Genomic DNA, 14,384 nt, shown 5'->3' with positions numbered 1-14,384 from the left:
TGTGCATGATTTTTATTATAATACATTTGTTTCACACTTAGTTTACAAAACGTTTAGCAGCTGTTTTTTTTTCATTTGATTCCTACAAAAACCTTATGAGACAGATAGGACAAATAGTATCTGAATTTTAAAATTAAGAAAAAAAAAATCAGAAAAATATAGGATTTCCCTGGTGGTCCAGTGGTTAGTACTCGGCACTTTCACTGCCGTGGCCCCGTGACCCTAAGAAATGTTTTGTGGATGAATATATGATATGTCATCTTTCCATCTGATAGAAGTGGAGAATGAATGGTCTCTTAAGAATAGTGTCTCTAGTTCTATACAACATCATTTGAAGTGTTTCAATTTTATACACACATAATAATGGACTCAACAGTGCCCTTAGGCTTTAATGCTTGTGACAGTTTATGTATACCTACCTCACACCTGTCCTTCCATTCTCGAAAAAACATCTGAAGCATTTCATCATTCTTGTTTTTCTGCTGCTGCTTCTAAGAAGAAAAAAGTATAAGGCTCTTTTTTTTTCCTGTCACGTTTATGTTAAACCCATAAATTTATGCTTATAATTTTTTTTTTATGTGTTCACATATCCAGTTTGTAAGCCTGTGCTTTTCTCTTTCTCTTAAGAAGCCTTTTTATTTTTACTAAATGGTTTTTGGAAAAACCTAAGTGTTGACTCCATTTATTTTCATAGCATTGTTACTAACAGCTCTTGTTTTCTCTTGCTGCCGCTATCTTCTCCAGTCGCTGCTCCATGAAGCTTTTGTTTCTTTTACTTATTAGCTTTTAGTTCAATAAGTCATGAGAAAATAGTTTTTCATGTAGACCACTGTTGGCAAACTTTTTCAGTTAGTAAATATTTTAGACTTTGTGGACTGCAAGTTCTCTGTTTTCATTTTGTTTTTACAGCCTTTAAAAATGTAAATACCTTTCTTAGCAGAAACAGGCATCAGGCCTTAGTTTGTTGGCCCTTGATATAGATCAGAAGGTCTTCAATTATATTATATACTATGTCATCCTGCTTAAGTATAAATCAGACAATAGTCTACTATGAGCAGTAAAAATTAATTCTGGTGGTATAAAATGTAATGCTGTTCAGCTTATTTGTGTGATTGTAGATTAGTTGTTATTCCTTAATATGATTTTAATGCCTTAGATTTCTAAACTGTTAACCTGATAAGTGGTAATGGTTTGTGCCCTGGATAGGTATAAAGCGTCACAGAGATGCTTTCAGTAGTAAAAAGTGAATTGGCTTTCATAATGTATCAAGACTGTTAAGTTTGTCTGAACAGAAAGTAGTACAGCAGTATAATTAGTGAAAGGCAAGAGAAAACAAATAATTCTTTAGATAAACTAATGGGAATATTATTATTTTTTAGAGAATTAGTTAAAGATGATTATAATGAAACTGTTCACAAAAAGACAGAAGTTGTGATCACATTAGATTTCTGCATCAGAAACATTGAAAAGACTGTGAAAGTGTAAGTAGACTACTTCCTTACTAATAGTGGTTAAAATGTCAACGATTTTCCATTTCTGTTTAGTTTGTTTAGTTATCCTTGGCATGATATAGCATGCTTTGCAAGTCTTTCTATTAAGGGACAACCTTAGATTAAGTCATTTCCTCATAAGGGCAAAAATATTCAGTCATTTCAGTAAGAAATGAGTACCATCTCTTTGGTGGCATTTTCTCCTCCCTTTGAAAAGGAAAAGGAATCTGAAATAGAAACATCTCATTTTTTTTACCTTGCAAAGCAGACAACTCTGCGTAGGAAAATATAAAACCTGTGATCAAAGGAAGTAGGAAGAGGTATTCTAGAACCCTATTTGGGTAGTATTTTTAGAATTTGGGGATTACTTTTAGTTTACTCTTCCTTATTAATCTTACCCCTGAGAATGCCTTTTGAAACAGAATGATATTTTAAACTGCCCTGTTCCGAGGCTATACTATTTGTACTGCACAGGAAGTATAATAAGTGCAACTAGTATATACTCTTGACCTCCATTATTTCCGAAATCTAGTATTTCGACTACTATCCTGACATAAGACTGAAATAAAGTTGTCTTTTATAGTTTATCTCTTAATCTGCAAATTTATAAGCAGAAGTATATAAAATTCCTTCTTTACAGAGACATCAAGTTTTCTTGGGATCTGTTGCTTATAGGCTTTGCATTCAGTATTCTATTCTTAAATGGTTATGATAATAAAAACTCATATAATTTATAAAGCATCTTCTAAAATCTATGCTCATTTAAAATTTTATGCTCATTTAATTTTTCTGTACTTGTTTTTCGTACAGATATGAAAAGTTGATGAAGATCAACCTAGAAGCAGCAGAGTTAGGTGAAATTTCAGACATACACACCAAACTGTTGAGAGTGAGTATTTACAAAATTTTGACAATCGTGGGCTCATAATCTATTACTTTGCTGGCAAGATTAGATCCGAACTTTCCTAGAACTTTCCTAGAAACATGATGTACCTAAAGATCTCCAGAGAAAGAACAGCCTTTTCCCAACTTAAGGAACACAACATGATATTGCAGCCAATTGATTTATTAATAATTTTACTTCTTACCCCCTTAATGTTGGTCCTTCAGGTTGCTTGCTACTTCTCACACTTTTATGTAATGCTGTAAAAAATAACTTTGTCCATAAAATATTTTCCATATTTTAGAAGTATAAGGTAACACATTCTTAATATTAATGTTAAGACATAAAGCATGAAAAGCAAGATATGTATTTGACTATATAAGAATTTAAGGGGCTTCCTTGGTGACACAGTGGTTAAGAATCCACCTGCCAATGCAGGGGACAAGGGTTTGAGCCCTGGTCCAAGAAGATCCCACATGCTGTGAAACAACTAAGCCCGTGCACCACAACTACTGAGCCTGTGCTCTAGAGCCCGCCAGCCACAACTGCTGAGCCTGCGTGCCACAGCTACTGAAGCCCGTGCGCCTAGAGCCCGTGCTCCACCACAATGAGAAGTCCACACACTGCAACGAAGATTAGCCCCCGCTCGCCGCAACTAGAGAAAGCCCGCGCGCAGCAACGAAGATCCAACGCAGCCAAAAATAAATAAATAAAATAAATTTTTAAAAAAATATTAAATAAAGAAAGGATTTAAGATCTCTATATGTTTTTTGTTTTGTTTTGTTTTTTTCTTTTTTTTTTTCCTTTCTGGCCGCACCACACGGCTTGTAGGATCTGAGTTCCCCAGCCAGGGATTGAACCTGGGCCCTCGGCAGTGAAAGTGCGGAGTCCTAACCACTGGACCACCAGGGAATTCCCAAGATCTCTGTATGTTAAAAAAAAATAATGTTAAAAAACAAATAGATTGAGAAAATGAGATAAAGGGTTTTTTTATATATATGAAAATAATTCATACAAATGCATAAGGAAAACATTAAATCTGCAGTAAATAGAGAACATTTAGAAATGATTTAAAAATGAATAGATCTAAGTGAAACTCTTGGAAAAAAAAGTTCAACCCCAAGAGTAATAGAAAATTGCGTAGTATAACAGTAGGATACCATTTTGTCTTTCAAATTAGCAAGGCTTTAAGAATTATATATAATGCCAATGCTAACACAGGCACGCTTGTTTGTTGCTAGTAGCAGCATAAACCACCACTTAAAACTTAATTTGAAAAACAATAGTATCAGGACACTTAAAATATTCAAACATATTCATCCTTTAAGTCCAACCTTTATCCTTTCCTTAAAACTTTTACAGATGCTCTCAGTTCTGTGGTAGATAAGTGATAAATTTACTAAGCTTAAAATGAACAGGATCTTAGATGAGGTTTCATTTTTTGTTTTTAAGAGGAGGTACTTTTCTTTTTAGCTCTAAACAAAGAGAGCACAATTTTGCATATCTACATTTATACTTGGGACTATGCTAATAATTCTCCTCTTTGATTTTCATGAGATAGAGTACTAACCATATTTTGTAGATAAAGAAACAAGCTTAATTGAATGATTAAAAGTATTTTCTATGTTTTTTAAAAAAGTATTAGATGTAAGCAATGTTTTATAAAATATATTTTATATACGATTTTTTAAAATTAATTAATTTATTTTTGTCTGTGTTGGGTCTTCGTTGCTGTGTGCAGGCTTTCTCTAGTTGCGGCAAGCAGGGGCCACTCTTCACTGCAGTGCACGGGCTTCTCATTGCGGTGGCTTCTCTTGTTGCAGAGCCTGGGCTCTAGGTGCGCGGGCTTCAGTAGTTATGGCATGCAGGCTCAGTAGTTATGGCTCATGGGCTCTAGAGCACAGGCTTGGTAGTTGTGGCGCACGGGCTTAGTTGCTCCGCAGCATGTGGGATCTTCCCAGACCAGGGCATGAACCCGTGTCCTCTGCATTGGCAGGCGGATTCTTAACCACTGTGCCACCAGGGAAGCCCTATAAAATATATTAATACTCATGTTTTATTATCATATTGTACTCTTGGTGGAATATAACCTAAGAAACTGTCCTTGCATTTAAAGATAAAAATAATTATTCTGACTTTGAACTGAAGTAATCTACAAAAGAAATGTTATTCAAACTTTAGGCTCCATTGGCATTGTGATGATCATTTCTGATTTTTGGTAATCTGGATCTGAACCCATTGGTTTTATTTAGCTTTCCAGTTCTCAGGGAACAATAGAAACCAGTCTTCAGGATATTGAAAGCAAATTATCTCCAGGTGGATTGCTGGCAGATACATGGACCCATCAAGAAGGCACTCATCCAAAAGATAGACAGTAGGTTATAACTGCATTGGCAGTTTCTGCTCTTATTATTAAATGTCCTTTTTCGCATTGACTCAATTAATTTATTTGTATTTTTCTTTCTTAAATAGTATAGAAAAGCTACAAGTCCTGTTAAATTGCATCACAGAGATTTACTATCAGTTCAAAAAAGACAAAGCAGAACGTAGTAAGTAAAATTTTCCATTTGTTAATCTGAGTCAGCCCTACTAGTTGTAATTCGGTTGAATTAATTTGGTATATTTGTAAGGGTGACTACATAAGTTTTTTATTTCAGAGACTTGGTTCTGTCAGGGAAGAGGTTGAAGGTATTAAAAATTATCCTTAAAACCAACCTTTTGAGTATTTCAAATCAGGGATCAGAACTCTGAAACCTCTAGAGGCCACGCACGTAACGGAAAGGAATGAGATTGGCCCATGGAAACTGAAGGGGACTAGAGAGGAGGACCCCACCCCCGTGTGAAGGGGAGAGCCACTACTCAGATTCACCTGATTGTTTTTCCAATGTTCCTAGACCTCAAGAGAAACTAGAAATTGACTTTATTAGAAATATCCTGATTTTTAAATGTTGGCAGTTAATTTTTTTTTTTAACATTAGCACTGTACAGACCAAATAAAAGCATTTGTGGGCAGTATCTACCCATGGGTCAGAAGTTTGTGACATCTGCTTTAAACTCTTAACCTTTATGAAGTAATAATCTCAAAAAAAAATTGCATGTGATTTTATGATTCTACATTTACAAGAGTAATACATATTCTTATTTTTAGGACTAGCTTATAATGAAGAACAAATCCACAAATTTGATAAGTAAGTGTCCAGATTATGTTTAATAATTATTTTTGGTTATGTTTCTTCTTAAAGTTGGAATTAATCATAATAAAAAATACATTTTAATCTTGGCTTTATAGAATTGTTACTGTATGTGCACATATTTGAGGCCCACTCATCTGACCCCTGGTTGAGAGGTTACTGAGACGGGGGAATAAGGGGGCAGTCTTCTGCCTCCTGTGCTCTGATTGCAGAAGGACAGATAATGGAGAACATAGGCAAGGGCAGACTTAACCACCTCCTTAACCTTAACCTCATTCGATAAATAGTTTTTGACCATTCTCCACTATCAACCTTCTTTTTCTCCTCTTGCTGCTATAATGTCTGTCTTAGAAACCTTAGGCTTTCTACCGTAAATATTCTAAACCCACAACAGTCATTACAGGAAATAAATTTCGTATATTTGAAAATTCTTTAATATTGGAAATAGAAACAGTGACATTGGTTTAAGCCTGTGATTATTTCTAAATTACAGGCAAAAACTGTATTATCATGCAACAAAAGCTATGACCCACTTTACAGATGAATGTGTTAAAAAATACGAGGCTTTTTTGGATAAGTCAGAAGAATGGATGAGGTAAGTAAACTTTTTGGGGGGTGATTAGTGGTTGTCTGCACAATATATAATTTAATGTATATTATATATTTTAAGTAAAAATAATATTTCATTAGACGCTTATTAATTGGTTCTTTTTGGTTTTCAGAAAGATGCTTCATCTTAGGAAACAGTTATTGTCCCTAACTAATCAGTGTTTTGATATTGAAGAAGAAGTATCGAAGTATCAAGACTATACTAATGAGGTATAGCTTCAAAATTATCTAGAAAAAAAAAGGCTTTTTCCTACTAGGAAAAATTAAAATAAAATTCTTCTAAGTTTATATCTGATAATGTTTGAGAAGAGAGAAATAGGGTATAATATGCCTATATTCAGCTCTGCTTGCCCACTTGTGGTATATATTTTGAGCCAAGTTTTAAGATGTTTTACAGTGCAAAACATCTGATAGACCATTTTTTTAAATCATCTATAAGCAAAGTTTTTCTTAAAGAGTTTTAAGTATTATATCATTGATGGTTTTGAAATTAAAACTTAAAGCTATAAAGGGCTTATTAAAACCTGTAACATTTGATGTAAGATCTGTAGTAAGTATTCTGTCCTGTGATTGATATAGTTTTTTTGTTTGTTTGTTTTTGATGTTTTAGTTACAAGAAACTTTGCCACAGAAAATGTTTGCAGCCTCCAGTGGAATCAAACATACCATGACCCCAATTTATCCATGTTCTAACACATTAGTAGAAATGACTCTTGGGTAAGAAATTTATTATTTGGTAACTGTAGTGTGTTTCCATTTGTTTTTATTTCATTTTGTGATCTTGCTCTTTTATTTTGAAATGTTGTATATTTGTTATGAATACATTTGCTAATACTATTTAATGACTTAGATCAATCTAGAGAACTAAACATAATATAAATATAACTGTAAAACACTTGCATACTTTTTTTGAGCACAGGTACTTTTATCTTTATTTTGAATATAGTATGAAGAAATTAAAGGAAGAAATGGAAGGGGTAGTTAAAGAACTTGCTGAAAATAATCATATTTTAGAAAGGTGAGTAATACAAAGATTATTCTGCCCTGTGATTATATATGCAATTGAGTACATAAACATACATCTATACTTGTATCTGTCCGTCTTCCTGTATCAATAGGTTAAGCAGTGGGAAAGGAATATTAAGTCAGAACCCTTAGGTTTTGTGAATTTCATGGTGCCTTTTAATGTGTTTGGGGTTGTTTTGATAAAGACAAGTCAACTGTGATTGATTCCATTTTATAGAAGCACTGGTTAATAGAACTCTTTGAATCAGTCTGTGAAAACGAAAATCTTTTGCACGTTTTTCAAAACATTTTCTCATTAGAATTATCATTTTCAATTCTGGATTCAGAGTTGCTTAGGAGGTGCCAGCACTCTGATCAGTGCTGTGTAACTCACAGAGCCCTCTGAACCCCTCCTTGCACGTGAGCGCCATCTGTTCATGGAGTTCTTTGAGGAGCTGAGTGTCTGCTTATCTCCAGAATCCTAATAGATCAAGGAGAAAGAGAGTTGGAAAATGTACAGAGCCAATAAAGCCACTTTGGTGGCTGTTTCCTTGTCTGGGTTCCTCAGAGAAGTTAAGTCCTATTTGGCTCATGAATAGAAGCCTTCTCTTTCCAGCCCTTAGGTGCTTCTCCACAGGTCCTCTCACCCGCAAGATATTAATGCAAGGATTTCACATTTATGTGGTGTTTTGTACCCTTGAAGGGCACTTTCAGGCTGCATGGCCTCACTAAGCGTGCATTCCAGCCTTGCATTCCAGGGCACAGCAGAGAGTCTTTGTCCATGTTCCACAGGTGTTGACGTTCATACCTGAAAAGATGAGCTGGAGCTGGAACCCAGCCTCCTATCTCCCCACTAGCCCTGTTCTCTCAAATAAAAGACCAAACATGTTCATAAGGCTTGGAAAGATTAAATGTCAGGAAATCACATGATATTTGAGCTACATGCAGAAAGTTATCAGGGGCTTCTATAGTATTATCGATTATTTAAAATGAATTTAATGAATTGGTAAAAAAATGTTTAAACAGTATATAATTGTAAAAATTGAAATAAAAGACCCCACCTCCCCTTTCTCATACCTCCCACTCCCACAGGAGTAATCACTATTAATAGTTTGTTGTGCATGTGTGTTTTATAAGAATGGAATCATTCTGTTCATACTGGTTTAGTCTTACTTTTTTCACTTAAGGCTGTATATCAAGGGTACTTTTTCATATCCATACATATAGCTCTCATTTTCAACAGCTGCCTGATATCCTAGTGTATGGATCTACCATATCTATTTGGAGCATCCCTATTTGTTGGTCATTTAAGTTGTTTCTAATTTTTCACAATTACAAAGCATGCTTCAGTGAACACACTTGTATATATACCTTCATGTGCTTGTGTAAGAATTTTTGAAAGGTTGACTTCTTGATGTTTCTAGATGTGGAGTTGTTGGGTCAAAGGGTATGCACATTAGAATTTTTTTATATATATAAATTTATTTATTTATTTATTTATGGCTGCATTGGGTCTTTGTTGCTGCATGCGGGCTTTCTCTAGTTTCAGTGGGTGGGGGCTGCTCTTCATTGCGGTGCGCAGCCTTCTTATTGCGGTGGCTTCTCTTTTGGAGCACGGGCTCTAGGCACATGGGCTTCAGTAGTTGTGGCATGCAGACTCAGTAGTTGTGGCGCACGGACTTAGTTGCTCCGCAGCATGTGGGATCTTCCCAGACCAGGGCTCAAACCCGTGTTCCCTGCATTGGCAGGCGGATTCTTAACCACTGCGCCACCAGGGAAGACCCTGCACATTTGAATTTTGATAGGCGTTGTTAGTTTGTTCTCTAAAAGGCTTGTTACAGTCCCATTGTCAACACTGAATGTTATCAGTTTTTTAGATGTTTGCCAATTTGTTTAGTAGAAACCAACATCTTGTTTTAATTTGGATATCTTTGGTTAATAGTGATGTCAAACATCTTTTTATATGTTTATTCAATTTTTTTTTCTGTGAATTGCCTATTAGGTTTTAAAGTCTTTTTCCTATTGGTTTTCTTTTGGTTTCCTATTGGTTTGTAGTATCTACATAGTAATTATCTAACTCTTTATAACTTTTTATAAATTTATGCAACTTATAGTTTCTTCACAACTTTAGCTAAATCCTAAATTTATTCTGAAAGGCTAAAGATTAGCAAGTAGAAAAGACTATTAAAATATGTTTTAACAAAATTTTATATTGAATCACATGTTTTGTGGAATAAAATCCCCACTTCCCAAAGCATGTCCAATAAGTCTTGTTTTATTTGCAGGCTTGACAATACATGGGTGATCAGACATGGCAGAATCATAACTTAAATGTTAAATGACCACTTAAGGATTTGTGCCAGAACTAGTCATAGAAGCCAGGTCTTGTACACTGTCTCCATATGGATATCTATCACTTCAGATTTTTTTGTATCTAAAATCACTTAACATCATCCTTCCCAACGCAGTCTCCCCTGTAATTTCCTCATCTTCTTCCCCTTTCTCCTCCTACCATGAACATAAATTATTTTATTTTATTATTTATTTTTTTAATGAATTTATTTATTTTATTTATTTATTTTTGGCTGCGTTGGGTCTTCATTGCTGCATGGGCTTTCTCTAGTTGCGGCGAGTGGGGGCTACTCTTCGTTGCGGTGCGCGGGCTTCTCATTGCCGTGGCTTCTCTTGTTGCAGAGCACAGGCTCTAGGCATGCGGGCTCTGTAGTTGTGGCTCGCGGGCTTTAGAGCGCAAGCTCAGTAGTTGTGGCGCATGGGCTTAGTTGCTCTGTGGCATGTGGGATCTTCCCAGACCAGGGATCAAACCCCTGCGTTGGCAGACAGATTCTTAACCACTGTGCCACCAGGGAAGTCCCCATAAATTATTTTAGACACTCACTCTTCTTTACTCCCTTTCATCAAGTTTGGTAATCTTCCTTCAAACGTTTCTGTGTTCCCCCTCATCAACCTCCTTTAGATCTCCTTTCCCCCTACCTTGTGAGCCATGATAATAATCTACTACCTATTTCCCTAACCAGCTCTTCCCATCTGTCATGGGTTTTACAGCCAAAGTAATATTCCCAAATACTGATCTAATCATACCACTCCCTTGGCTCAAAAATTTCTAAATTCCTGTTACCTAAAAAGTCAAGTCTAAATTCATACTTGAATTAAAAGAATATAATAGTCTGGCCCCAGCCTAATCACCCAACTTTATTTTCCACTATTCCTCCAAGTAACATTCTGTTTTAGCAAGATTCCATTCCTTACTGTCCCTGACTCCCAACTCCACATCTTTGCTTATAAATCCCACCCCACCAAAAGAAATTATCCAGCTCTTTCTAACACTTTCTAGATTACATTACTCCCCCATTTTCTCTTAAGAAGTCTTCCCAAGCCACTGAGTTGTATTTTTTCACATATTTATGATAGTGGCACTGTGTTTCAGTAAGAAATAGAGCAAATTATAGTTGGTTAACTCTTTAAAAATAATAGTTTATTCCTCTGAAAAGTATTTTATATTCTTCTTTAAAATGTTGGAGGCCAAATAAATGAATCTTTTGAGATTGCCTTTTTTCTTTTGTGTTTTAGGTTTGGCTCTTTAACCATGGATGGTGGCCTTCGCAATGTTGACTGTCTATAGCTTTATAAGAAGTTTGAGGCAAGTTTCAGTTTGCACAAGAATATAATGTTGGGGCATTAAACAAATGCCTCTGTAGGTGGTCTCTTGTTTCTACATTTCACTATTTGATGTGGTCATGTAAATATGTACAATACTGTAAATACATAAAAATATATAAATTTTTGGCTGCTAAGATGTAATTTTACTTTTTAACATTTATAATTGTATGAGGACATTTGACCTCAGTGAGCACTGAGAAGAAAGCCATGACTGATACGTTGAGATACTTACTGATCCTCGACACTTCTGAGTAAGGCCAGCTAAGTCATATATCTCTGACTGCCTACTGGAAACATTTTTAAGTGGAACCAAAATTGGCGTCCTTACAAATCAGTAAAGGTTGATTGTTAACACGTTTATAAGTGATAGAATGGAGAGGTAGCTTTTGTGAGTGGGGAGCAGAACCGAACCACTGTTTTACTAGGATCACAGTTTTTTTGAGAAGGATAAAGTGGCATTATCCCAGTTATCCTTGTATCTGTTTAATTTCAGGTAAATTATTGAGCAAAATTTTTAAAGTGATTTAATTATTAAAAACTGTTCATTTTTATTTTGGCCATAAATGTATAATTGTCATAAAAATTTTAGGATCATTTCAACTGTTTTAAGCTGTATATTTCTTCTTTACTTTAATTCTGCTTACTACTTCATGAAGAAGTATCAATAAATTTCTCAATTGTAATGTGAAGAGTTTGTATTTTTCTGTGTACAACAGTTTGAGAAACGAAAGTTATCTTTTGAAAAATAATATGGGTGGTAATGGTAAATTATCCTCAGAAATTACACGAGGGGCAATTTTGTGACTCTTCTAAACCCACTGATTCCAAGTTTAGTAGAAGTTCTTTCATAAATTCATAAATGTATGCTATACAAATCCAAAAGGAGCCTTCTCTTTGAAAAATGTACACAGAGTTCTAGACTAAAGGATTGTGCTCAATGAGAAATTATTTTGCCCAAGAAGGATTTGGTTTTAGTTTTGCTTTCTGACTTCTTAGATGACTGAAGTATGATCATGTACAACCTGTATATCATAAAGAGATCATGTCCTAAGTAGTAAATAAATTTGGCTGTCATGAACATTGGAAAACTGAAAACGGATTAGGATGTTATTTGAAATCTCAAATTGATGCATCATTGTAGTAGGGAATTTTAAGTGTCACATGTATACATTATAAAAATAAATGCATGGGTCAATGACATTACTTTTATAAATACAGTTATCCCCTGTCAAAAACTGTTTAGTCTGAGAGTGTATGGGGCAAGGGGGTATTTAATCCCTTTTAATTTTAATTTTCTATTTGACCATCTAACATCAGTGTCTAATTGTGTAGTTTAAATGTTTATATCACTGAACACTAGGTAAAATTTTACTTAAGTTATGTGATCAGTTAATATATTTGCAAATTTCGTTTTTATTTAAGCACCTCTAGAAAAGAACACCAATAAACAAACCCTTGCTGTGGGGATTATATATGTGTAAGTTATACTGGTAAGAACAGTTCTGTTCCACACTAGTATTAATTAAGACTAACTGTTCTATTCCCCATTACAGCAACATGTAAATCAAGCACTCTTGCTTTCAATATTTTACCCTCAAGAATGCATCCTCATTCAAAACACCTTATGTCAGTAAATACATGGTGACATTGGTCTGCTAACCAAATTTTCAGAGTTACTATGTAAGTGAAATTAGCTTTAAAATAAGTTGCATCTCTAGTTTACTAGCTTTTTTTTTTTTCCATATTGGGATATATTTCCAAAAGACAGGGATTAAAAATATTATATGTAACAAGTAGAAGAGTTAATGGATTTAACTCATTTTTTTTTTGATACTGTCTCTTCTTTTTTAATTGATATAAAGTTGATGTAAAATATTATATAAGTTACAGGTGTACAATATAGTGATTCACAATTTTTAAAGGTTATACTCCATTTACAGTTGTTACAAAATATTGTATATTCCTTGTGTTATACAATATATCCTTGTAGCTTATTTTATACATAGTAGTTTATACCTCTTAATCCCCCACCCCTATCTTGCCCCTCCCTGCTTCCCTTTCCCCACGGGTAACCACTAGTTTGTTCTGTCTGTGAGTCTGTTTCTTTTTTACTGTATTTACTAATTTGTTGTATTTTTTAGGTTCCACATAAAAGTGATGTCATACTGTATTTGTCTTTCTCTGTCTGACTTCTTTCAGTTAGCATGATACCCTCTAAGTCCATCCACATTGTTGCAAATGGTGAAATTTCGTGTTTTTTTTATGGCCGAGTACTATTCCATTATATATATATACCATATCTTCTTTATCCATTCATCTGTCAGTTGACACTTAGGTTGCTTCTGTATCTTGGCAATTGTAAGTAATGCTGGTTTGAGCATTGGGGTGCATGTATCTTTTCAAATTAGTGTTTTCGTTTTTTTCAGATATATACCCAGGAGTGGGTTGCTGGGTCATATGGTAGTTCTACTTTTAGTTCTGTTTTTAGTTTTCCAAAGTGGCTGCATCAATTTACACTCCCACCAACAGTGTACAAGGGTTCCCTTTTCTCTGCATCCTCACCAACATTTGTTATTTGTGTTCTTTTTGATGTTAGCCATTCTGACAGGTGAGGGGTAGGATTTAACTCTTAATGTAGAAAAGAGATTATAGGTCTAACAGCAGAAGTAATAATCAAAAATGAAATAAGTGAACGTAAATTATGTGAAAAAAAGGGATATCTTCGAGTAAATAAAAAAGGAATTAGAGGAGAGGTTAGGGAAGAAATGTGGAAAATAATCCCATCACATCTTCTAAATGTCCCAGTTTGATTATTTTGGAAATTAACAAATACTGTGTAAGTGGCTTATAGACCTCGTTACACTGTGTCGAAGCAGAGTGTCTCTTCTTAGATATAAAGATCTTTCCCTCAGGGACTTCCCTGGTGGCGCAGTGCATAAGACTCTACGCTCCCAATGCAGGGGGCCTGGGTTCGATCCCTGGTCAGGGAAATAGATCCCACATGCATGCCACAACTAAGGAGCCCTGGAGCCACAACTAAGGAGCCGGCAAGCCACAACTAAGGAGGCCGCCTGCCACAACTCAGACCTGGTGCAACTAAATAAACAAAAACAAAACAAAAAAGTCTCTATTAAAAAAAAAAGATCTTTTCCTCAAAATATCTCTTTAAAAATATAATACCTGCATCAATAAGTTATAAAAAAAAAAAGTTATCCAGAACGTGTTTTAGTTTGTTTTTCTGTTATTTTTTTAAGTGATGAAGTTTGCTTTTTGTGGTGGTCTGTGCTAAAAGTAAGAGGTTTGTTTGGAATTAAGAAAGGGACTATCAGTAGGAATAAGCAGTCTTGACTGAAATGTCTAAACTTTATTGTCCCTTCAGAATCACAGCCACAACCAGAGCTTTTATCTCTGACTTCAGTCCACTCAGAAGGGCATTTTTCGCATTGTACTTTGTCTTTGAGGAAGTGCTGCAGAAAATTTATAGTTACTCAAACTTTCAAAACTGAGAAGTGCTGGGACAGACACTGT

General features: G+C 35.0%; 1 protein-coding gene and 1 non-coding gene across 2 annotated transcripts in view; one reads left to right on the top strand and one right to left on the bottom strand.

The window, feature by feature from the left end:
• TBK1 (TANK binding kinase 1) overlaps nt 1-11,462 on the top strand; it is a 39,302-nt gene extending 27,840 nt beyond the window's left edge. The window contains exons 12-21 of the mRNA XM_061204406.1: nt 1,380-1,481; nt 2,301-2,379; nt 4,626-4,747; nt 4,846-4,922; nt 5,522-5,561; nt 6,058-6,159; nt 6,287-6,383; nt 6,784-6,890; nt 7,120-7,191; nt 10,767-11,462. Coding sequence (XP_061060389.1) covers nt 1,380-1,481; nt 2,301-2,379; nt 4,626-4,747; nt 4,846-4,922; nt 5,522-5,561; nt 6,058-6,159; nt 6,287-6,383; nt 6,784-6,890; nt 7,120-7,191; nt 10,767-10,818 — 850 coding nt within the window. The 3' untranslated portion in view covers nt 10,819-11,462. The remainder of the gene's footprint in view (nt 1-1,379; nt 1,482-2,300; nt 2,380-4,625; nt 4,748-4,845; nt 4,923-5,521; nt 5,562-6,057; nt 6,160-6,286; nt 6,384-6,783; nt 6,891-7,119; nt 7,192-10,766) is intronic.
• TRNAE-UUC (transfer RNA glutamic acid (anticodon UUC)) lies at nt 3,213-3,285 on the bottom strand. Its single transcript has one exon. It is a non-coding gene; the product is annotated as a tRNA-Glu (tRNA).
• Nucleotides 11,463-14,384: the final 2,922 nt, after the last annotated feature.

Source organism: Eubalaena glacialis, chromosome 11 (genome assembly GCF_028564815.1).
Source record: "Eubalaena glacialis isolate mEubGla1 chromosome 11, mEubGla1.1.hap2.+ XY, whole genome shotgun sequence".
Classification (NCBI taxonomy): domain Eukaryota; kingdom Metazoa; phylum Chordata; class Mammalia; order Artiodactyla; family Balaenidae; genus Eubalaena; species Eubalaena glacialis.
The sequence above is the reverse complement of the archived record's forward strand: the minus strand, read 5'-3'. Positions and strand labels throughout refer to the sequence as shown.